The sequence below is a fragment of the Taudactylus pleione genome, unplaced genomic scaffold (genome assembly GCF_031769625.1).
Source record: "Taudactylus pleione unplaced genomic scaffold, aTauple2 ptg000434l, whole genome shotgun sequence".
Taxonomy (NCBI): domain Eukaryota; kingdom Metazoa; phylum Chordata; class Amphibia; order Anura; family Myobatrachidae; genus Taudactylus; species Taudactylus pleione.
In genome coordinates this window covers 2,539,052-2,565,086 of record NW_028284836.1, presented here as the reverse complement: position 1 = coordinate 2,565,086, position 26,035 = coordinate 2,539,052, and the positions used below count along the sequence as shown (strand labels likewise).

Below are 26,035 nucleotides of genomic sequence, written 5' to 3'. Positions count from 1 at the left end.
CAGAAAAGGAGAATTCCTCAATCTTCATCTTCGCTGTGTGTTCTCTCCATTCAGGAACATACCTCAAAGTCCCAGGAGGCCCTTCTTCCCTCATTTCTAATTGCAGACAAAAAGATAAATGATGATTCTTGGCCATATGGATTAGCCTAACAACCCTTGCAGCCTATAGAACGATGGCACAATAAGGTCCTATAAGGACCAAGGCTTACTGTGGGCGCTGTCCTGGGACTGATCTGGTGAGTCAGAGTTGCTGGTAACTTCTTTCCGCAGATCCCTCTGGGACTGCAGAGCTGGATTCCGCTCACCTGTCTCTGTTTATGCCGGTAATGTTAGTTGTGAGCATGTCGTTATCTCCTTGTTCTTAGTAACGCACCGAGGTTGGGGGGGGGGGTAAATACTTTTGTTTTCTCGCAAGGCGGTTGGGAACAAATCTCCTTGTGGCTGCTGAGCTGGAGGATTCCTGAGGCATTACCAGCAAATGATTGCCTATGTCTGAGGATATATGTGCGGAGATGACTTCTGAGTATAATAGGGTCAGTCTTCTGTAAAGGTGTTTAGTCTGATTGCAGAGCGCACTGTCCAGTTGACAACCATTCTTTTTGTACTTGCCCTTAATCCCTTTATCTCCTGTGAAGCCCTCCTGTCACGGTTATTGATATGTGAGTATTTGTTCACTATACAATAGTTCGGGAGCATAGATGAGAGATGACCGCACAATATGCTCGGGGGAGGGGTGGAAGACACCGCTGTATATCTTCCCGGCTTATAGCTAGCAATAACCTAGACCTCTCTAACGTATCCCTTCCTCTGCACTGCCACATAGTGATGAAAGATAGAGAAACTCCACCCTCTCAGGCAGTATAGTTACACATGGAAGTATTAGCGTATTAAGACTAGGTATTTAACAGTTTGGATAAACTACTATACAATAGGTCAGTCTCCCTGTTATTTTCAGGAATTTGCAGGTGACTTCCCCGGGAAGCCGCCGTTTCCCGGTACATTGTCACTCAGAGACTTTCGCTGTTACCATCTTAAGGTAATTTTTTTTATTGGCGTAATGTCACAAGTCTACAGGTGCGTATACTGTGAAACGAGAGCAGGATTGCGACATTGTAATCGTGTAGGCGGTTCAGTCTGTGATGTGCCTACATTGAACGTTTAGTGTCGGCACATCAATCATGTCGGCACATCAATCATCCCCGAACATGGGCAGCCTGTCGGGTTGACCAGCATGTTCGGGCGATGGTAGATGTGGACGCGCGCATCGCTGGTCGTTTTTGACTTTTAACTGCCCGATTTGCGGTCGATTACTGAGCGATTGCATGATTACGATGTCGTCATCGTGCAATCGCTCATTAATGTCGAGTAGTGGATATGCGCCATTACACGGTACCGATATATTTATCACACAGGTCTGCTCAGTCCTGATAAGTACAGTTTATCAGACATGCTATAATATATAGCTACATATTGCGGTATACATGTCACACTATTCAGTAACACGGTGACAGCACAAAAATGGAAAAGTAGCTCTCACTCCGATATCCAATCCATCGATGAACGATGCGGAATAACCTGCAGACATGCAATCTGCTCCCGCCAGATGACGTCTCATACTGATCATTATTTATTCTCTTCTATTAGAAGTTTAAACTGCTGATAATATTGGAATAAGAGCACTGCGTTCCTGTGGGCATTGCAGAATTGGCATACAAGTAAACGTTTAAGACCACCACCCACAATATAGGCTATTGCTAAAGGTGCATACACAACGATTTTTTTTGAACGATTATCGATAATGATATCGTTCAATCGTTGAAAAAATCGCTCACTTTCTGAGTTAAAACGATGAACGATCATCGTTCATGCGCATTCACGTTTGTAGTTCAGTCAGACTGACCAACTCAACGATTTTCAGTAAGGGAATATGCAAAAATCGTTTGTAGTTCAAAAAAATCGTTCATTACATTTAGTAAATGAACGATTTTAGTAAATTATTTTCGTTCATTTTTCCCTTGAACGATTTTAGTAAACGATTTTCGTTCATTTTTTCATTTTCTAAATCGTTGTGTGTGTGTGCAGCTTAATACTAAAGTTTGTTGTGCTCCTCCCCCTAATTCAGCACAAACTTTTTTTCTTTTCTTCTGATTAATAATAAGTTTGTGTTCCCTCTGCAACACATGAAAGTAAGACTCAAAACTACAGGTTGTCCGGATTCTGTTTGTTGTGGAACCGGGGTCAGGGAAAAGTCTCTATAGGAGTCTGGAGGAGTGTTGGTGAAGCTGGCAGGCCTGAAGAGACCACCTGGCATGAGATATAGATAGTCTGGTATCCTGACCGGGAATTGAACCCTGGTCTCTGCGTAGAGAAGGCCGGATCGTGACCACTAGGCCATCAGGGACCTCGGTGTTGGTGATAGAATGATGTATGTAGCAGAGGGGGTCCACAGGTTAATTGCACTGGCGTGGTTTCAGGATTCTTAGTAGCAGAGTGGAAGTGCAGGTGAACCACATAGTGATTAGACTCCCAGCAGACAAACACACAGTCTCAGTCAATGCTGAACAGTTGCTAGGAGAGATACTAATCTGGAATCTAGTACAGGACGCAGGGAAGCTTTGCCCAGTGAAGACTAGGTTTGGCTGGAGAAGTACAGCAGGGTGACAGAACTGCACTTTGCAGGGTACTCACTACTTTAGGGAAAGTAGTTCAGGAACTCAGTGTAGCTTAGACTCAGTGGCAAATTCTGGTTGTCAGATGCTGGAGGATATACCCCTTGGTTAGCTGGGATAGGCTGAGCGGTATCAGGTGATGCAGGGACGCTCATGCTGCCTTCCGATTGGCTGTGCTGTGGTCAGATGATCAAGACTTGTCACAGCAGGACTACTGGACAGGCTCCGATGTGGCTTGAGGCCTAGTAGGCCGGAAATTATGAAGCCTACACATCTTGAAGGTGACGGAAGACTTGGGCACCATGCCTTGGAAGCAGGTCGGCAGAAGCGGTATGTGACCCAGCAGCAGGACTGGGTTGTGACACAGGTGTGTCTAATCAGAGACCACCTTATCAGTAAGGTCACTAGCTGCCTGATAATGCGCAGAGCATCAGCCTACACAAGTAGCTGTAGGGTAGCACCATAAAGATCTTTTCTGAAGACCACAACAATCCAAAGGAGCTTGATTTCCTTTCCCCACTTCTTTCGATACTATAATTGCAGTAAAGGGCAAACCACAAGTGTAATCACGTCCAGCTTAGGGCGGAGATGTCCTTGGTAAGATGGTTACGAGATGGTTACTAACTCCCTGTGTGGCAGCCGATGAAAAGGACTTCTCCAGGCCTCCGCATTGCAGCACGCTGTGCAGTGTGACCACACGGCCGCCACCACTGAACACAAAGTAGGGATCTGGGTCGGCATACAGCAGTCACACTTCATTCAATTTGTCAGTGTTATTCTGTAAACATAGAAGACTCCTTAACCTCACCCACTCATGTTCTTCATAACTATTCACAGTGTAGGCTGTTGCAGTTGTGGTGAATCTGCACAGCGTGTGGATTGCACTACAATGTCCAAAGATATCGTACCTTGGTCTCAACCCGTTCTGCCTCCATCGGCACTTGTGCATACAAGGCGTCCTGTGATAGTTTTGCCCTATGCATGAACCATTATTTATTTTTATTTTTTTTGGGGGGGGGGTTTATGTCGATAAGTAGCGCCAAGCTTTTCCTGCGATTTATTTTTTTTCCATGAAATGCGTCTTATTCACATAGTGATGCGAATAGGAAGCACAGGCAGCTTCTGCTGATTAAAATGATATGCGGCATGCCTATATTCTGTGTGCAACAGTGGCTGTATCTGTATGCGAAATACTACGTTACAGTGTCAGCGGCTGTATCTGTATGCAAAATACTACGTTACAGTGTCAGCGGCTGTATCTGTATGCGAAATACTACGTTACAGTGTCAGCGGCTGTATCTGTATGCGAAATACTACGTTAGTGTCAGCGGCTGTATCTGTATGCGAAATATTATTATTATTATTACCAGTTATTTATATAGCGCACACATATTCCGCAGCGCTTTACAGAGAATAGTTAGCCATTCACATCAGCCTCTGCCCCAGCGGAGCTTACAGTCTATGTTCCCTATCGCATGCTCACACGCATACATACACACTAGGGTTAACTTTTATTTTGTTTGTTGGGAGCAAATTAACCTACCAGTATATTTTTTGGAGTGTGGGAGGAAACCTGAGGAAACCCACGCAAGCACAGGGAGAATATACAAACTCCGCACAGTTAGGGCCATGGTGGGAATCGAACCCACGACCTCAGTACTGTGAGGCAGTAATGCTAACCATTACGCCGTCTGTGCTGCCAATACTACGTTAGTGTCAGCGGCTGTATCTGTATGCGAATTACTACGTTACAGTGTCAGCGGCTGTATCTGTATGCGAATTACTACGTTACAGTGTCAGCGGCTGTAACACTGTAACGTAGCATTTTGCATGCAGAAACACCCGCAGTCGCACACAGAATATAGGCATGCCGCATGTCATTTTAATCAGCAGAAGCTGCTTGTGCCTCCTATTCACATAATTTTGAGAATTAGTCGCATTTCAAGGAAAAAAATTGCACGGAAAGACCCTCTCCATTGGTCGCCCCTTGGCATGGCGCGACTAGGAGGGCTGTTTAATGCATAATGAGGCTTGGTGTATGTAGACGCATCTGTACATATGAGCACCTGAGATGTGTACAGCCTTCAGCGGGCCTTTAAAATCCACAATGATTTATATTAATGGTTTCTTTTTTAATGTACCGGGTTGATCTTTCCCCTGCCCTCCCTTCTGTACTTTTTCGCGGCGATCAGAAATGCTCATTTTCCTGGATCTAACGCAAAATTTGTTAAATATGCCACAAAATAATTTGTTCATGTAGATGTCTCTCTTCCCCATGTACACTGGTCTCCCGGACCCCAACCTCCTAACCAGTAAGAAGCATTTAGTCGAGCCGTGTTGGATTTATGTAAAGTAACATGAGTCTGATATTCTTCAGCATCCAGCCCCGATCATATTACAGGACAACTTTCTGTTTTTGTCACCTGGAGGTATCAGCCATTCTGTTTGAGCTTTATAAAAGGCTAGTACTAATTGTCAGACAGGATGCATATAGAGATTGTGACACCTCTGACGAGACTGGAGAGAGCTCCTCGTTTAGAGATGACGTCTGCACAGATAAAACTCTCTTTACATTTTCTTTTCGTTTTAAAAGTCTTGGAAATAGTTCAGTGACCAGCACAGGGAAAGTCCTCCCTTTATCTCTTTTCATGGCTTGCGGTCGAAGCACTAAACTGTGAGTTCAGCCAAGTAATAATTAGACTGATTAACACACATTTACTGCCACTAGCCTTAAGCTGGCCACACACTAGACCAACTTTCATCCAACTAGTTGATTGGTTGGAATGAAAATCTGGTAACGTATGGGAGTAACTGATGATCAGCAATTTGCTCCTAAATGCCAGGAAACAGATGAAAATGGCGTCAGACAAGTTTGTTAAATGTTTGATTTAAACAATTTGTTCAAACAACAGTTTTTGTAAAATTTTGGGCATTTGGGAGCAAATTGCTGATTGTCATTTGCTTTCATACCTTACCAGATTTTCATTCCAACCAATCAACTAGTTGGATGGTTAGATGTAAGTTAAGCTGGCCACACACTAGACCAACTTTCATCCAACTTGTTGATTGGTTGGAATGAAAATCTGGTAACGTATGGGAGTAACTGATGATCAGCAATTTGCTCCTAAATGCCAGAAAACAGATGAAAATGGTCGTTTAGACAAGTTTGTTAAATGTTTGATCTAAACTATTTGTTCAAACAGTTTTGGTCCATTTTCCAGCATTTGGGAGCAAATTGCTGACTGTATTCCTTACCAGATTTTTATTCCAACCAATCTACTAGTTGGCTGGTTGGACAGATAATCTTTAGATGTGTGGCCAGCTTTAGTTATGTAGAAGTTGCTAGCAAACATTTGGTAATATATAATTGCTTGATCAGTGAGAATAGTAAAGTGATAACACACTGGTGAAACCACAGACCCAAAGAGCAAGGACCCGCACCCAAAGTACATGCGATTTTACTATCCCATATTGTAAAAGAATGGATGAGCCAACTAATGTACGTAAATGTGGTCACGCAAGCTGCAATACAGGGTCAGATGTGACCCTCTGAATGAAGGCCATACCCGATAGTGATCCAACAGTAATTGGTGGTGTTATTGGGCACACCTGTGAATCTGGCAGAGAAGATCCTGTTGGCCTGTGTTTTATAGCCCGGTCTTTTTCTGACCTCACGAGCAGGTTCCCCAGTGTGATCTGGAAGTGATTCAATAGCATTACACACTATCTAAACAAAAGTGATTGGAGCTGACAGCAAATAGATCAACAAGATTTTATGGACGTCAGTACTCTGTAGGACCACCACGTGCAGTGATTACTGCAGACACCATTCTTGGTAAACTGTCCACAGGTTCCTGGACAATGGCAGGCGGTATGTTTTGCCATTCTGCCCCTAAGTACAGTGACCAACTAAGACACTTAAGTCGGCCTAGAACACACCCGTCACTCCAATTCGTCCCAGTGGTTCTCAATGGGGGTAATGATCTGGACTCTGAGCTGGTCAGTCCCTCCAAGTTACCAAATTTTCTGTATACCAGTCCAGCGTTGGCCCTGGAAACATGACAGGTGGCATTGTCGTCCTAATAAAAACATTTGTTTCCGTAGAACTGCAAGTGCGTGGGCCTCCCTACCAAGTGTTTTTGTCAAACCGCCATATTGGCGGCCATTTAGAACTTGTGTGCAATGCTATGCATAGGACCATTTTTTTTTTTCCTTTGGGGTGTCCTCAAGCCCTTTCATTTTTTGTCCTGCAATTTTTTTTTTTTTTTTTTAATCCTGTATTAGTTTTTATTTAATTTTTTTTTTTTTTTTTTTTTAACGATGCAAATTTTATTACTATGGTCCAAATCCTGCCCTATAATTTGGCTGCTATTACAGCTTGTGTCCTGTAACCAGCAGGAAGGTCCCCAGACAGCTGCTAATTGCCAGTAATAAAGATGAATATGAAAAGACACAAATATATTCTTTTTTTTTTTTTCTTTTTTATTTAAACCGTTAACCTTATGGTGCCTAATAAGTGTTAATATATTATTGATTTGTCATGCACTTTTGTAGTATGATGAGTGCATTATCTCTGTGTGATGGTGGGGTCACTTCTGCAGGGACACTGATATTTAATCTATAGCAATATGTGCTGAGTATATTGCCATCTCTCACAGGTACCGTGACCCCACTATCCAACCAGACAAGATGAATCGATAGAGGCCAAAGTTACAATATCCTATGAGGAAGTGTTATTTCCAGAGAACCCCCTGTAATGCAGATGTTGCCCATCAGTAGAATTGCATAAAGGAAAAATTCATTTGGCTTTATAGAAAATAAACTATGTATAATATAATATATTTCTGTTTCAGTTTATCTGTGTTCTTTCAACCAGATCTTTTGTGAAACACCTTATCACTGCACCCGCAAAATATCTATTTACTTTACTCATGCCCTCAACCATCTGTAAATGTTTGCACTGCACCCCCTAGTGTCTGTGCATACTATTCCATTTACACCAGAATGTAGTTTAATATAGAATAAATCCTGCCTTTGGGATGGAGACAGATATAGTTAAGATAGTCAGGTGCATAAATATTGGGACATTGACAGAATTTTCATATTTTGGCTTCTATTCACCACCACAATGGCTTTGAAATGAAACAAATAAGATGTGCTTTAACTGCAGACTTTCATATTTAATTTGAGGGTAATTACATCCAAATCAGGTGAACGGTGTAGGAATTACAACTGTTTCTATATGTGCCTCCCACTTATTAAGGGGCCAAAAGTAATGGGACTATCAACTCAAAAGCTATTTCATGGACAGGTGTGGGCTATTCCCTCATTATTTCATTATCAATTAAGCAGGTAAAAGGTCTGGAGTTGATTCTAGGTGTGACATTTGCATTTGGAATCAGTTGCTGTCGACTCTCAATATGAGATCCAAAGAGCTGTCACTATCAGTGAAGCAAGCCAACATTAGGCTGAAAGATCAAAACAAACCCATCAGAGAGATAGCAAAAACATTAGGTGTGGCCAAATCAACTGTTTGGAACATTCTTAAAAAGAAAGAACGCACCAGAGAGCTCAGCAACACCAAAAGACCCGGAAGACCACGGAAAACAACTGTGGTGGATGACGCAAGAATTATTTCCCTGGTGAAGAAAAACCCCTTCACAACAGTTGGCCAAATCAAGAACACTCTCCAGGAGGGTAGGTGTATATGTGTCAAAGTCAACAATCAAGAGAAGACTTCACAAGAGTGAATATAGAGGGTTCACCACAAGATGTAAACCATTGGTGAGCCACAAAAACAGGAAGACCACATTAGAGTTTGCCAAACAACATCTAAAAAAACCATTACAGTTCTGGAACAACATCCTATGGACAAATGAGACAAAGATCAACTTGTACCAGAGTGATGGGAAGAGAAGAGTATGGAGAAGGAAAGGAACTGCTCGTGATCCAAAGCATACCACCTCATCAGTGAAGCATGGTGGTGGTAGTGTCATGGCGAGGGCATGCCAATGGAACTGGTTCCCTTGTATTTATTGATGATGTGACTGCTGATAAAAGCAGCAGAATGAATTCTGAAGTGTTTCGAGCAATATTATATGCTCATATTCAGTCAAATGCTTCAGAACTCATTGGACAGCTCTTCACAGTGCAGATGGACAATTAGCTGAAGCATACTGCAAAAGCAACCAAATAGTTTTTTAAGGCTAAAAAGTGGAATGTTATGCAATGGCCAAGTCAATCCCCTGACCTGAATCCGATTGAGCATGCATTTCACTTGATGAAGACAAAACTGAAGGGAAAATGCCCCAAGAACAAGCAGGAACTGAAGACATTTGCAGTAGAGGCCTGGCAGAGCATCACCAGGGATGAAACCCAGCGTCTGGTGATGTCTATGCGTTCCAGACTTCAGGCTGTAATTGCCTGCAAAGGATTTGCAACAAAGTATTAAAAAGTGAAAGTTTGATTTAGGATTGTTTAGTTTGTCCCATTACTTTTGGCCCCTTAAGAAGTGGGAGGCACATATAGAAACCGTTGTAATTCCTACACCGTTCACCTGATTTGGATGTAATTACCCTCAAATTAAATCTGAAAGTCTGCAGTTAAAGCGCATCTTGTTTGTTTCATTTCAAAGCCATTGTGGTGGTGAATAGAGGCCAAAATATGAAAATTCTGTCAATGTCCCAATATTTATGCACCTGACTGTATATGCAAAAAATATACTTACACCCACATTCAGTTCTGTGTTTCACTTTATAACTGTAACTAACAACCCTCTAATTGTCTCCAAGTTGTATATCGTGATCAGTCTATTCTCCTGCGACTAATACAACACACAATACATTTTATATTTGTCCGGTATTGTATGTTTGACAATGCATGTGTTAATTTAAAGAAGCAACCTTTTAAAAAACCCTCTTACTGCTCACATATTTATAAAGACGTTGCGTTGATGCATGTGATCAAATGTTCTTCATTATATGATCAAACGGAAGTTCTGTCACCCCTGTCGGTGGGTCCACCATCGGGAAGTGGCGCCACCATCAGGAAGTAAGAGACTGATTAAGAAAATGGTCAGTTGAAGTTTTGCTGTGTGATGTGGTTCTGCAGGGTGGGTTGCAAGGGAGAGACCCCAACAGCTCATATAACGGGAATCAAGAGACTAATTAAAAAAAATAAAAAATGATTGCGCCCGTTTTCTGCCTGGTGGATTCAACTAGGACACTTGTCATGTATCTACTAAATACATTCTCTGTACCCAATAAAGAGCTGGAATACTAATCTCTTTCTGTCTAACTATATGTCAGAAGAAATATGTGCGCAGTACGAGGACCATGGATTAATCTTGTGTTTGTTCTAAATGGGCTCTTCTGGCTGCAGGAATAAGGCCGCCTGTCCAGGGCCAGTGCGATTTCCAAGCCCTCCTAAGACAGAACTACACTTGTTTTTAGACGAAAAGGAAAAACAAAACGCACATCAGCGCTGAAAATAATGAAAGTTTAGCGTTTTTAACGAATTCTCTAGAACAGTGGTTCTCAAACTCGGTCCTCAGGACCCCACACAGTTCACGTTTTCCAGGTCACCTAGCAGGTGCACAGGTGTATTCTTTAGTCACTGACACATTTTAAAGATCCACTGGTGGAGCTAATTATGTAACTTGTGATTCTGTGGGGAGACCTGGAAAACATGCACTATTTGGGGTCCTGAGGACCGAGTTTGAGAACCTGTGCTCTAGAACATTGGATCCCAGAAGAAATACTAGGGGGGGGTTGAGGTCCCGGTTGGACCTCCTGTTTGGTGTACAATGCAGAACTTTGCCCCGGGGAGCCTGTTTTGGGCCTTCCACTGGATGGATTTCGATGAAAACTTCACAGGGGGGTGGCAATTAGTCTGGGATGCTAAAACTTAATAACTTGAAGATTTAAACCCAGGCAACGAAGGGTACTTATACCTAATATTTTTGGTAACACTCTGTAGACAATCATTTTAACACTCTCATGTCTTCCTTCCTGTCCCTCTCATGTTGTGACCCACAGCTACAGTGACCCCTAGGGGAGAGTAGCTGGTGTCTAAAACCTAACTCTAATCTGTATATTGGAAGTCTGGCTACATCACTTTATCATAAGCTATGTCATGCTATGTGCTTTGATGATTATTATATGTTTGGAAGCGGTCATGTGATGTTGGCAGAGATTATATCACTGCCTGTCACATGGTATGCCAAGGTGCTAGCGATTCATTGCTTCTCCTAAGTGCCATGCCACCCTCCATCCCTTCCCGGAACTATGCGTCAATGAATGACAAGAACAAACAAAGGCCTCCGTGATATGTCCCCTCACCCCCTATTTCTAATATGCTGAAACCTTGTATAATTTATGATGAGTTTCCGCAAATCACTTACTTTATCTTTTTCTCCCTCTCCTTTTATCTAAATTGGTATATTTAGACTTTTAATTCTTCACTGCCAAGGGAATGTAACAGAATGGCAAATAAGCAAGGCCAAGCAAAGGAAGGACTTCTACTCCTGCATTAACTTGCATATATATATATATTTATGTATAAAATGTCATGGTAGAAAATAAAATACATTGTCTCAAATCTGTGATTTTACACATCAGAACGTTACCAGCATTGGTCCTAAAATACAGTAAATCTGATGCTAGAATGGTATTGAATGCTAGCGGGTAATAATAGCATTGGCCAAAGTCGGTGGCTGGGGTGACATCAGTATGTAGAGAGTATGGTGTCTGATGAGGGTGATAGCACCGTAGGACTAACATGGACGTTCATACTCATGCTAAACCCTATAAACCTAACGATACTCCAAGTTGAGCTCCTAAACGGGTTTTCCTCTCAGAGGTAGATGTACTAAGGATTGGTTTGTCGGAGATGGCGGTCATTGACTGTTTTGACCAATCGGTTTTAAAATGGCAGCATAAATACTAAACCATGCTTGTTTAACACTTATTTCTATTGCCGTTTTAAAACTATCGCCCAGAGACAGCGATGCCTGGTGGCTTTGACAAACCGCTCCTTGGTAAGTCTACCCCGTAGTGGATGAAGATATGTTAAGACTTCTCTTTCTGTTCCTTGTCGGAGCCTGCTCAACTAGATATGAGGACACTCCAAGCCAAGAGTAGAGCTTTATAATGACTGCATCCCAGCCGCCTGATTAGTTACTCATTACATTGATTACAACAAATTTACGGAAGACAATGTTTTTTTTTTTTTTTTAACGAAAACCAGATGTAAAAAAATGTACAGGGATTAACATAATGAAGATCTCCGTTGAGCATAGACTCGGAGAATCCAGTTGAAATAGGGTCTTCACCGACCTTCATAGTAGAGAATATTGAGTGAAGTGTTGGGAGGCCTAAAGAACACTGTTGACGTTCTGATCAAATCATTCAAGATCCAAATAATAATATTACACAGATTTACCAGACCTCCATGACACTCTACTGGAATCAAGAAGGTCAGAACATTTTGTCTCCATTGAGTCATGAAATCTAATGATATCCGAGGAGTGGGAATACCCAGAGAGAAGGCAGGAGAGAGCAAGGCTTCTGTAGAAAATGTCATAAACTGCAATGTAGTTCTGTACATTGATGCCATAATCTCTGGGCTTCCTTAGGAAAAGCACTTCTACTGGGGTACAGGTTCCCTCTCCAGAATCCTATAGACAGAACAGTAAACGGACACAGGAAACTACAGACTACCACAGATGCAGCACTGAGACCAGACATTGCTATAGCTTTTGTCACTGGAATCCTTACAATTTGGATTGGCAAATTGGAGGTGCACACATAGGAGACTGTTCGTTTCATCATAAGCATTTAGGCTCAAACTTGGTCCATCGATGCGCCATGACATAAACCTCGCTACTACTCGTCTCATTATAGGAAACTACTACTTTGGAGAAATTGTGGTTGCCGTAATCCAGCAGGTAAATCGCACCTGGAACCGCAGGACAGGAAGGGCCACACGGGAGCTAGGAGCATTCCCAAGTCTAGCTTTACAGCATCAAGGTCATAGAGACTGGACTCACGGAGGACAGTGTAGGCAGACTTCTCATGCCTATAAAGGAAAGGAGTCCCAACACACGGCGGAAGTACTCATCGTAAGGTAGCGGGCACCGAGCCCGGCAAATCAACCTTTACGGGGAAAGCTAGCTCTGTCCAAGGAGTCCCAGGAACGGACAATTGGAACGCAAAGGTTGCAGCAGGTCATCAGCAGGGCTTACTGCAGAGCTATCCACAGAGGATATGATATTTGTTTTATTCCGAAAAGAAGAGGACAGTATATAGAGGCTAGTTAGCAACAATGTCATTACTGAAATGTATCAGCAAGAAAGGAGACAAAGCGTTCATTTCCCTTCCGTCCCCCAAAAGATCGTGCGCTGGCTGCTTCAGGGCTACCTTAGATCATGGGCCTGTGAGTCGCTCATCAGAGCAAGAAGATTTCATGCGGAATCGCTCAGGTCTGTTCTCTCAACCCTAATGCTTGGAGATTGATTGTATGGCATCCGCAGATCCCAAGGACCCTCTGTCTTCATGCTCTTAATTAGGTTCCATTATTAATGATGATTTGAAGGATGTTTAAGAAGACAATAACGAAGGCTAGATTATTGAGGAATATTAACTAGTTAAAAAGCGGGTTATATAAACCGTAACACTAACCTGACCCTCTACTACAGACGACGTGAAGTATGAACACCCAGTGAGGGCGATTTTAATTGGTTTTGCCGATGGTGCTGGGCGCCCAACAGAGCACACATGTCAACGAAATCCCTCGCGTAGGCGAGTAGAAATGTGCGTTGAGCCGCGCACTTTGGGCGCCCAAAGCAGGACTGTAGAATGGATGGGTTTAGCCGTTTTACGTGGCTAAACCCTGTCTATTTGGGCACGATATGCATGGGGTGCCCAAAAATAATTGAATATCGCACCCTGATCTCCCGTCACTTTAGACAATTGAATCGCCCCTGCTATGTTCACTTCTGGATATGATTTCAAGAACCTATCACGCTGCGTCTGTTCTATGGCTTTTATTGTAAGACATTTTGGGGGTTAAAGGTAACATAGAAGTATCATGACTTATGGTATAAGCATCTAATGGACAGTGATTATCTTCTGTGTGTTAAATGTTACATAGATTTTCCTGCTATCTAATATTTATTTGTGTTGTCCTCTCACTGCCACATGCTAATAAATGTGCCCTTTAGCAGCTGTGTATCCTGAGAGAGTGGTAAATGTTGAAACACTGCACAAGAAGATATTACTTACAATATAAACATTTATTTACATCTTACATAGAAAATATATATAATTACATTTTTGAAAGCATTCTTACTTTGCAGCATTTGTGTGTGTGTGTGTGTGTGTATGTATGTATATATATATATATATATATATATGTGTGTACATACATACCTTGAGTCTCCCATATCCAAATATTCCGAAATACGGAATATTTTTAACATGACTGAGATAGTGAAATTTTTGCTTTTCGATGGTTAATTTTACACAAACTTTGTTTAAGGCACCAAATTATTAAAGTTAAGTATAAAATGACCTGTACACTGTGTGTATAAGGTGTATATGACACATAGATGAATTTCATGTATGAAGACAAACTTTGTTTGCGCCACAAAATTATTGGATATATTGTATACAATTACCTGCAGGCTGTGTGTAATAAGGTGTATATGAATCATAAATGCATTCTGTATTTAGATTTGGGCCATATTCCTAAGACATTTCAATATGTTATGCATATATACCAAAATACGGAATATTCCGATATCCAAAATACCCCTGGTCCCAAGCATTTTGGATATGGGAGACTCAACCTTTGTGTCTGTATATATGTATGTATATAGAATAGTAGTCAGGTACATAGAGGATCTGGTGGCACACAGTATATAGAATAGTAGTCAGGTACATAGAGGATCCGGTGGCACACAGTATATAGAATAGTAGTCAGGTACATAGAGGAGCTGGTGGTACACATAGTATATAGAATAGTAGTCAGGTACATAGAGGAGATGGTGGTACACATAGTATATAGAATAGTAGTCAGGTACATAGAGGAGATGGCGGTACACCCAGTATATAGAATAGTAGTCAGGTACATAGAGGATCCGGTGGCACACAGTATATAGAATAGTAGTCGGGTACATAGAGGAGATGGCGGTACACCCAGTATATAGAATAGTAGTCAGGTACATAGAGGATCCGGTGGCACACAGTATATAGAATAGTAGTCAGGTACATAGAGGAGATGGTGGTACACACAGTATATAGAATAGTAGTCAGGTACATAGAGGATCTGGTGGCACACAGTATATAGAATAGTAGTCAGGTACATAGAGGATCTGGTGGCACACAGTATATAGAATAGTAGTCAGGTACATAGAGGATCCGGTGGCACACAGTATATAGAATAGTAGTCAGGTACATAGAGGAGCTGGTGGTACACATAGTATATAGAATAGTAGTCAGGTACATAGAGGAGATGGTGGTACACATAGTATATAGAATAGTAGTCAGGTACATAGAGGAGCTGGTGGTACAACCAGTATATAGAATAGTAGTCAGGTACATAGAGGAGATGGTGGTACACATAGTATATAGAATAGTAGTCAGGTACATAGAGGAGATGGCGGTACACCCAGTATATAGAATAGTAGTCAGGTACATAGAGGATCCGGTGGCACACAGTATATAGAATAGTAGTCGGGTACATAGAGGAGATGGCGGTACACCCAGTATATAGAATAGTAGTCAGGTACATAGAGGATCCGGTGGCACACAGTATATAGAATAGTAGTCAGGTACATAGAGGAGATGGTGGTACACACAGTATATAGAATAGTAGTCAGGTACATAGAGGATCTGGTGGCACACAGTATATAGAATAGTAGTCAGGTACATAGAGGATCCGGTGGCACACAGTATATAGAATAGTAGTCAGGTACATAGAGGAGCTGGTGGTACACATAGTATATAGAATAGTAGTCAGGTACATAGAGGAGCTGGTGGTACACCCAGTATATAGAATAGTAGTCAGGTACATAGAGGAGCTGGTGGTACACCCAGTATATAGAATAGTAGTCTGGTACATAGAGGAACCGGCGGCACACAGTGTATAGAATTGTCAGGTACATAGAGGGGCTGGTGGTATACCAAGTATATAGAATAGTATTTAGGTACATAGAGGAGCTAGTGGTACACCCAGTATATAGAATAGTAGTCAGGTACATAGAGGAGATGGTGGTACACATAGTATATAGAATAGTAGTCAGGTACATAGAGGAGCCGGTGGTACAACCAGTATATAGAATAGTAGTCAGGTACATAGAGGGGCCGGTGGTACACCCAGTATATAGAATAGTAGTCAGGTACATAGAGGGGCTGGTGGTACACCCAGTATATAGAATAGTAGTCAGGTACATAGAGGAGCTGGTGGTACACCCAGTATATAGAATAGTAGTCTGGTACATAGAGGAACCGGCGGCACACAGTGTATAGAATTGTCAGGTACATAGAGGGGCTGGTGGTATACCAAGTATATAGAATAGTATTTAGGTACATAGAGGAGCTAGTGGTACACCCAGTATATAGAATAGTAGTCAGGTACATAGAGGAGATGGTGGTACACATAGTATATAGAATAGTAGTCAGGTACATAGAGGAGCCGGTGGTACAACCAGTATATAGAATAGTAGTCAGGTACATAGAGGAGCTGGTGGTACACATAGTATATAGAATAGTAGTCAGGTACATAGAGGAGCTGGTGGTACACCCAGTATATAGAATAGTAGTCAGGTACATAGAGGAGCTGGTGGTACACCCAGTATATAGAATAGTAGTCTGGTACATAGAGGAACCGGCGGCACACAGTGTATAGAATTGTCAGGTACATAGAGGGGCTGGTGGTATACCAAGTATATAGAATAGTATTTAGGTACATAGAGGAGCTAGTGGTACACCCAGTATATAGAATAGTAGTCAGGTACATAGAGGAGATGGTGGTACACATAGTATATAGAATAGTAGTCAGGTACATAGAGGAGCCGGTGGTACAACCAGTATATAGAATAGTAGTCAGGTACATGGGCCGGTGGTACACCCAGTATATAGAATAGTAGTCAGGTACATAGAGGGGCTGGTGGTACACCCAGTATATAGAATAGTAGTCAGGTACATAGAGGAGATGGTGGTACACATAGTATATAGAATAGTAGTCAGGTACATAGAGGAGCTGATGGTACACCCAGTATATAGAATAGTAGTCAGGTACATAGAGGAGATGGTGGTACACATAGTATATAGAATAGTAGTCAGGTACATAGAGGAGCTGATGGTACACCCAGTATATAGAATAGTAGTCAGGTACATAGAGGAGATGGTGGTACACATAGTATATAGAATAGTAGTCAGGTACATAGAGGAGCTGGTGGTACAACCAGTATATAGAATAGTAGTCAGGTACATAGAGGAGATGGTGGTACACATAATATATAGAATAGTAGTCAGGTACATAGAGGAGATGGCGGTACACCCAGTATATAGAATAGTAGTCGGGTACATAGAGGATCCGGTGGCACACAGTATATAGAATAGTAGTCAGGTACATAGAGGAGCTGGTGGTACACCCAGTATATAGAATAGTAGTCAGGTACATAGAGGATCCGGTGGCACACAGTATATAGAATAGTAGTCAGGTACATAGAGGAGATGGCGGTACACCCAGTATATAGAATAGTAGTCAGGTACATAGAGGATCTGGTGGCACACAGTATATAGAATAGTAGTCAGGTACATAGAGGAGCTGGTGGTACAACCAGTATATAGAATAGTAGTCAGGTACATAGAGGAGCTGGTGGTACACATAGTATATAGAATAGTAGTCAGGTACATAGAGGAGCTGGTGGCACACATAGTATATAGAATAGTAGTCAGGTACATAGAGGATCCGGTGGCACACAGTATATAGAATTGTCAGGTACATGAAGGTACACCTAGTATATGGCATATTTTTAGTCTATACAGGAACTGGCTGTATATTATTGGATAAGACTGAGCTGTCAGGTGTGTGCGCTATACAGAATAATACAGAGCAGACACACTCGGGAGAATCCAAGGTGAAATCTTACTGCACTGACAGCTGATTATTCTGTAACTTCTCTTTATATTAGTACGTGATCTTTTTTTTCCCCTCCTATGCCGGAGTGCTGTTATTGACTCAAGCTGTTCCCGTACGGCTGCAGTAGAGCCTTTGATTACATTAAACATGGGGCTTTGTTCTGTGCAGTATCTGAGCGAGTGCCTTTTGTTCAGACAGCTCCTTGTGCTGCACTCCTCATAATGGGAGCTGACAGATTGTTGCCTTTCCATTTCTGAATTATTTCCAGCCTTAGCACTGTTTAAAGGCACAGCTTCTGGCACAGCTAATCTATTAGTACACAGATTGTCTTTTTTCCCTCTGTCCTCTGGGCATGTCGGCACTTTTTGGGGGGGAGGGGGTTTCAACATTTTCTGAGTTTATTATAAAGAGACACTGTGTGTGTGATCATCTTTGTGCCTAAGAAATAACTTTCACCTATAGATAATTGTGCGCCCTCTCTGCGCTCCAAGTCCTTATCCCCCCTGTGTTTCCTCTCTGGCACTGTAGTAGATTTAAGAAACTAGTGTTTTATCTAATCTAATAGCACAGAGCGGTTTATCGCCTTGGTCCTTTAGACATGGCTAGTGGTCAGCCGACGGGTGCTGAATGCCAAAGATTTTGGGGGGGGTGTAGTATTTGAAGAACATTCTATCGCAGGCATAGGTGATCCATAAATCGCTGGTGTTTTTGGATCTTAGTCTCATTTTGGGTGGTTGTGCTGTGACTTCTAGTTCCGTAGCGACTGGCAGGACATAGGTTGCCCACCTCCCCGTATTAAGGCTGGTTTGGAGACATGGGGCAAGGGCGAGTGTGGGATAGTCTTGAGCAGATAGTGGGCTGCAGAGAGCGTTGCGAGAATTGTATTTGTGTAGTCGAATATAATCCCGTCCGTATGATCCACCGCTGGGCTAAGTAACGTCAAAGAGCCGGGTGGGCTGGAACTTCTACACTACGTCAGCTGGTGGGTGAGAAGAATAGAATTGGTGCATAGTCAGGATTTCGGTTGATTGGCAGCAGCTTTTGGGTTTTATTTTTGACCCTTTTTTTGTTGTTGTTGAGGTTCCTGATGCAACGTCTGGGGCGGTGCGACAAATACCAGCCCCAAAAGCTGCCCGATGCGTAGTGCCTTCTCCTGCGCAGCGATTAACCTGCGTGTATCTGGTGCAGACATCGATGTGAAGGCTTTAACATCTAAATGTCAGACTTGTCTTCTCCTCCGTTCCCCTCCTCCAGGCTCGCTCAAAGTCCCGTTGCCTTGTTTTTCAATTAGCTACTCTCTCAGACAGTCCTATCGACATCAATCTTTATACCTATGAGATTCTTCTCCTGTCTTGTTTTTCCGAGATGCAGCATTTCAGCCAAGTCTGACTAATCTTTATTCCAAATCTATACTCCCCACCCTGACTCAGTTTCCCCGTAGTCCCCTACTGCTTTTGGCATCTGCTATTCAGGGTGGGACTGTGCCCCCCCACTCGCAGGTTTATTTGAGTTGACTACCTGGAATGCCTTTACTGACATTGAAGCTATGAGCGAGGTCATTTTTGAATTTCACTTTCATAAATCTGAAATTTTTTTTTTTTTTCAGATTCCTCGGCACAACTGAATTTGTAATCTCCTTTTGTACTGTATGCGTCAGTTGTTGGTCTACGATATACGTCTTATGTTCTCTTTCAAAGCACACTTTTTTTTTATATAAAGGGCATACTTGCCTGGTGTTAAATCTAGCACCCTGCAGCTGTCGCAGCCCGTGCAGTTCCTCTTTCCTGCCTGGAATGTCACACTCTGCTCTGGTGCTTCTGGCACACTCTGGTCTGTATCTCAGCAGATTGTTGCATCACCTGGGTGGGCTAGAAGCACCAGCGGCGAAAGCGACACCTCAGGCAGAAAAGAGGAACTGCACGGGTTGTGTCAGCTGCAGGGTGCTAGAATGAGCACTACTTACTTCCTGATGCATTGGAAACAGGCAAATGCTTGTAGAATAGGGATCATATATCTGCTGACTTAGGTGTATGCAGACATGGACCAAAGTAATACATTTCATTCCATGTACCTTCTGTAGGAAGTATACAATGAGCCATCAGGGGCACGGTCTCATGAAAACAGGCCTCTATTAGAAACGCAGATTGAAAGGAACAGTATAACCAAGTTCAGTATAGAAAGCTTATCCTCAGTGTACCTGTCTCCTGCAGTGGAAGCGGCCATTGTGTGGCCTGAGCCTATGGGTGGATTAGCAACTGGGGACATCACTTCGGCCCAGGACAGCCATATTGGAGGTTAGGGCATTTAATGTACCTAATAAATGGATTGGCTTAATATTGGTTCAGTGACGTCATCCGTTAGTAAATTGATAGGCTGCGTACTCATGAATGTCTAATGTGTAACAATATCAGTATTTCAGTGATTACAGTTTGTATGTGTTTGTTTATGTTCATTAGGTTGAGACTTTTCCTGAGGATAGAAGATAACGGCAAGACTAACAGCAGAGCGCCACCTACACCCTCCGGGATTGAAGTCCCTAAGCGCCATCTCTATTGGCATGGTGCCACCTCACCTATGAAACTACTGACATGCGTCCCTCTGCAGACGGCAGCGCTCTGAGGTCAGGTGATCATGGCATGTTCGTGTGTTGTGCTGTGTTATACCCTTTTATAATTTACTTTAGCTGGTTGCAAATGATGCTGGTGTTGGTAGAGGGTGGCATCGTAACTTTTGCAACGTTTGCGGGAGCGGCTGAATAAGGCGATGGGCAGTATAAGGGAGGTGGGGGAGCATCGCTAGTATTCTGAGTTTATGCTTCTATTCACTGTGGGGGTCGCTGAGCGCTTTGATTGGCGGCCCCAATCCCTGTAACCTGACGGCGCTTTCAGTGACCAGCAATAAGGTGGTGGTAGATGGGAGGGGTTCACTAGGATAGGTCTTTGTTCCAACCTCATTTATTAATGGAGGATAGTAAAGCCATAGCACAGATAAGATCATTCCGTAGAGACCTAATAATATACAATGATAATATTTAATTAGAACACGTGAAAATGTTGGGGTCACCAGTTCTGCATGCAGGGTGTTTGTAAGACCGATTTCTTTTAACAAAGGTGCTTTAATTCAAGTTGTGGTGGATGCTGTATACACACTTTCTCTTTCTGGCTACTTAGTCATCTGGCAGTCCCTCTGGCCGTAGGTGATCTGGCAGTCCCTCTGGCTGTAGGTGATCTGGCGGTCCCTCTGGGGGGTTAGTGCTCTGGCGGTCCCTCTGGGGGGTTAGTGCTCTGGCGGTCCCTCTGGGGGGTTAGTGCTCTGGCGGTCCCTCTGGGGGGTTAGTGCTCTGGCGGTCCCTCTGGGGGGTTAGTGCTCTGGCGGTCCCTCTGGGGGGTTAGTGCTCTGGCGGTCCCTCTGGGGGGTTAGTGCTCTGGCGGTCCCTCTGGGGGGTTAGTGCTCTGGCGGTCCCTCTGGGGGGTTAGTGCTCTGGCGGTCCCTCTGGGGGGTTAGTGCTCTGGCGGTCCCTCTGGGGGGTTAGTGCTCTGGCGGTCCCTCTGGGGGGTTAGTGCTCTGGCGGTCCCTCTGGGGGGTTAGTGCTCTGGCGGTCCCTCTGGGGGGTTAGTGCTCTGGCGGCCCCTCTGGGGGGTTAGTGCTCTGGCGGCCCCTCTGGGGGGTTAGTGCTCTGGCGGCCCCTCTGGGGGGTTAGTGCTCTGGCGGCCCCTCTGGGGGGTTAGTGCTCTGGCGGCCCCTCTGGGGGGTTAGTGCTCTGGCGGCCCCTCTGGGGGGTTAGTGCTCTGGCGGCCCCTCTGGGGGGTTAGTGCTCTGGCGGCCCCTCTGGGGGGTTAGTGCTCTGGCGGCCCCTCTGGGGGGTTAGTGCTCTGGCGGCCCCTCTGGGGGGTTAGTGCTCTGGCGGTCCCTCTGGGGGGTTAGTGCTCTGGCGGTCCCTCTGGGGGGTTAGTGCTCTGGCGGTCCCTCTGGGGGGTTAGTGCTCTGGCGGTCCCTCTGGGGGGTTAGTGCTCTGGCGGTCCCTCTGGGGGGTTAGTTCTCTGGCAGTATATAATTATCCAGGAATTTAATAAGTGTATGTGTGTGTATATATATTTATATATATATAGAACACATACTGTCAATTTTTTTTTTTAAATGATGTTGTAAAAGTTCAGGGAAATGCGTAATTTGCTCCACTGATTGTGGCATCTGCGATTTCTTTACCATCCTTTTCCGTCTCCGAATTCCAGGGTCAGTGATACTTATTACAGTGCCTTGCAAAAGTATTCATCCTAACGATACTGAATTAGAACCTCTATACACTCCTTCCTATACTTTCTAATATCCTGCCTATACCTTCTAAGGATGACTCTAATTTGCGTACGCAGTCATACATTAAATAAAGGCTTCAGACCTAGAATCTGTGGTTCCAAAGCACAAAGTATTATTCGAATAAAAGTACAGTCAGTTACACGCTATTGATCCAGGCACAATTCGGCGCAAAGGAATTATACAGACCCAAGTACAGTATACATACGCAGCGCTTCCGGTACCAGGTGTTAGGCATCAGCAAGAAACCCCTCGTCTATCAGCATTCAGCACGAAGACTAAGACCCAGTGTTGGAGCACACATATTTATACCCCCCAGGGATAGACAAAACAATAGAGAAGTTTGTTGCTGATGCCATTGGTTCCCAAGGGGGATCCATCTGTTACAGAGCATTTAACAGGCTGATTCAAATAGACCCAACCCAGCCTCTAACAACTGGTGGTCTCTGGTTTCCCGCCTCATGCGACATCTTAACAGTTGTTCATATAATATACATTTTGTTGCTTGAAGTCTCTGCGGTCCATAAGTTGAGAATGCTTGATGCAATCTCCACACCGATGATACCGGAATACTGTGGAAAGAGTACGCATCAGTACAAAACCAAACACTGCTTACTTAGCATGTATAAAACCTTAGTTACCAAATAATCTTTATTTCACAGCATTTATACTAAATGAACAAACTTAAATCTTATACCTTAAAGCTCATGGAACCTTGTATGTGAATATGTAATGTGTGAGTATGTGGGGTTTGATGTAAAGACGCTAGTCAACCTGGAGCAGTCAACCTGGAGCAGATGCGTGCGCATAAAGCCAATAAACAACATTTTCATATAGGATCTTAAGCATTCGCTAATATGCGACTAGTTAACAGCGCAATTGTGCGTATTAATGTGTATATGAGAAATGGTGAAAGATGCAATCGCATGGTGCTAATAGTAATATCGCCATATGTACTTAATTGTGAATTTATCTAGACTGGCGCTTGGGCGGCCATTCGCAAAATAGCGTCTTGCGATCTCATTTCCAAGATGGCGTCTTGCGGCCAGTCGCAAGATGGCGTCGCTGCGATTCAATTTTAAACTGATCTTGTCTCAGGCCATAATCCAGCTTCGACAGTCCCCCCCTTGGCTTTTTACCTTTTTTGTTACATTAAAACCTGTAATTTATTTATTTATTTTGTTTAATCTGAATTTTATGTGATGGATCTGCACAAAATAGTGCAATTTGGTGAAGTGAAATGAGAAAAAAAATATATAAAAAAAGAATCTTTATAAATAAAATTCTGAAAATTGGCATGTGCATATATAAATCACCCCCTTTGCTATGAAGCCCCTCAAAAGTTCTGGTGAAACCAATTACCTTCAGAAGTCACATAATTAGTGAAATGAAGTCCACCTGTGTGACATCTAAGTGTCACATGATCTCTCAGTATAAACGCACCTTTTCTGAAAGGCCCCAGAGGCTGCAACACCACTAAGCAAGAGGCGTCACACCATGAAGACCAAGGAGCTCTCCAAACAAGTCAGGGACAAAGTTGTTGAGAAGTACAATTCTGGGTTGGGTTCTAAAAAAAATAAAAAATATCAAAATCTTTGATGATCCCCCAGAGCACCATCAAATCCATCATCATCAAATGGAAAGAACATGGTACCACAACAAACCTGCCAAGAGAGGGCTGCCCACCAAAACTCACAGACCGGGCAAGGAGGGCATTAATCAGAGAGGCAGCATAGAGACCAAAGGTAACCCTGAAGGAGCTGCAGAGTTCCACAGCAGAGACTGGTGTATCTGTGCATGTGACCACAATAAGCCGTACACTCCATAGAGATGGGCTTTATGGTAGAGTGGCCAGAAAAAAAGCCATTACTTAGTGATAAAAATAAGAAGACACGATTTGAGTTTGCCAAAAGGCATGTGGGCGACTCCCCAAATGTATGGAGGAAAGTGCTCTGGTCAGATGAGACTAAAATTGAATTTTTTGGCCACCAAGGAAAACGCTACGTCTGGCGCAAACCCAACACATCCCATCACCCCAAGTACACCATCCCCACAGTGACACATGGTGGTGGCAGCATCATGCTGTGGAGATGTTTTTCAGCAGCAGGGACTGGGAAACTGATTTGAGCCAAGGGAAAGATGGATGGTGCTAAATACAGGGATATTCTTGAGCAAAACCTGTCAGTCCAGGTTTTAAGGCTAGCCATAGCTGGGCACAGGTGACTTAATCAGTACCTCAGTTATTTTGATTTAACCATCTGTGCTTAAGCATGGATATCACTAAAACCAGGACTGTTAGTGTGCCTTGAGGACCGTGGTTGGGAATCACAGTTCTAGAAGCTGCTAGTTAAATGTTAAGTAGAATCTGGTTGCTATGGGCAACATCTCCACTTCTAAAATCTCTCACTTTCTACTTCAGGGTCCATAGGGGGTCCACAGGGTTGACCTTGGGGTATAGGTTGGGAACCAAATCCGGGCACCACGCAGTTAAAGCTTTTAGCTCCCAGGATGCACTTGGGTCCACTCTCCCTATAACCCCACCCCCCAAGCCAGAGGCACCTCAGTTTAAGTTGGTGCCCGGCCGGATTCGGGTCACCATTTAGTGCAGTGGGGAGCTGATTAACAGCCCCTAAGCTTTATATTTTTTTGTAAGAGCAGAGTTTTTTTATTTTTACTTTGGACTTTTAGAGCGGCAGCGTCGGACTGTCCATAGGACGTCTAAGCTGCTGCTCCGTCACCCCGCCGGCGCTGAGACGCCAGTACAGATCTGGGGATCTCAGCGGGACCCCAGAGTCTGTACTAGCCGGACTCTGCGGGCACCCAGGACTGCTGCCGGATCCACGGGGAGCAGGTAAGGTCGCGGTGATCCGCGCATTTAATATGCAGTCCTGTGCCTCCGGTCTCTGGGGACAGACCGTAGGCGCCGGCAGTGGCGGCGGACCCCCCATACCCCGTGTGTCCACCAGGGACTTACTGATCGGTGCTGGGAGCCGGCGTCCCGGGAGGTTAATAGCCGGCCAGGGGAGGACACTTTCCCTGTCACAGCGGCTCCTCCCCTCAGCTCAGCGCGCCTTTCAGTATGTATAGTCTGGCGTCGCTGAGCTGCTTCCTCCACGGGCCACGCTTCTTCTGAGGTCTCCAGCGGCCATTTTCTTGTGGTGCAGCAGAAATCTCTGGAGATGGCAGTGTCCAGTCCCCCTGCGTACCTCACCATCAGGTCAGTGTACACAGCGCTGTAGCCTTCCCAGACACTGAATCTGGGTAAGTTGAATGCAGTGACATAATGCAGTATATTGTATGTCATGCTTGTGTGTATATATCTATATATATATCTGCATTGTATGTGACTTATGCTAGTGCTGACTGTCTGTACTTAATTCTCTCACCTGTCAGTATATATCTATCCCTTTTCTTTATCTGCCCTAATACAACTGTACTTAGGGTGGTTCTGAGACCTCACATTTATATACTCGTTAATATTTGTGAGGTTTGTCACATACTGTTGCGTGCTGCACGTTGCCACATTTTAGATGGAACTGTGTGTTGCATACGCTGAAAATGGGTCCCTGCGGCTAATTTTGGCATCAGTCAGGACCAGTATAGAGCTGCTTGATATTTCCGCAGGATTGGTCAGATATGTCTGACCAGGAGAGAGAGCATTATACTGCACCCATTTTTTTACTATCCTGCAAGCCATGTGCTGCAGGTGTTAGTGCGGAGGATTTGTTTCATAAAGGGTTCTGTGTGTGGCGTCATCTGGTGCCGGCCCCTTTCACGACCCCCTTGGGCGGTTTGTTTTCTCGGGATCCTCTAAATTGCGGATCGCCGGGCGGGCCCCATTGTTGTACCTCACTTGGGGTTACTTCACCATACTGCCCTTTTTCATCTCAGGGTATCTCGCAGTTTCT

At 43.8% G+C, this 26,035-nt stretch overlaps 1 protein-coding gene across 4 annotated transcripts in view; it reads left to right on the top strand.

The window, feature by feature from the left end:
- Positions 1–26,035, top strand: part of HMBOX1 (homeobox containing 1) — a 112,201-nt gene that overhangs the window by 22,404 nt on the left and 63,762 nt on the right. For all 4 annotated transcript variants that reach the window (XM_088447553.1, XM_088447552.1, XM_088447551.1 and 1 more), the window contains exon 2: positions 20,273–20,436. In XM_088447553.1, the coding sequence (XP_088303679.1) occupies positions 20,405–20,436 (32 nt within the window). In that variant the 5' untranslated portion in view covers positions 20,273–20,404. The remainder of the gene's footprint in view (positions 1–20,272; positions 20,437–26,035) is intronic.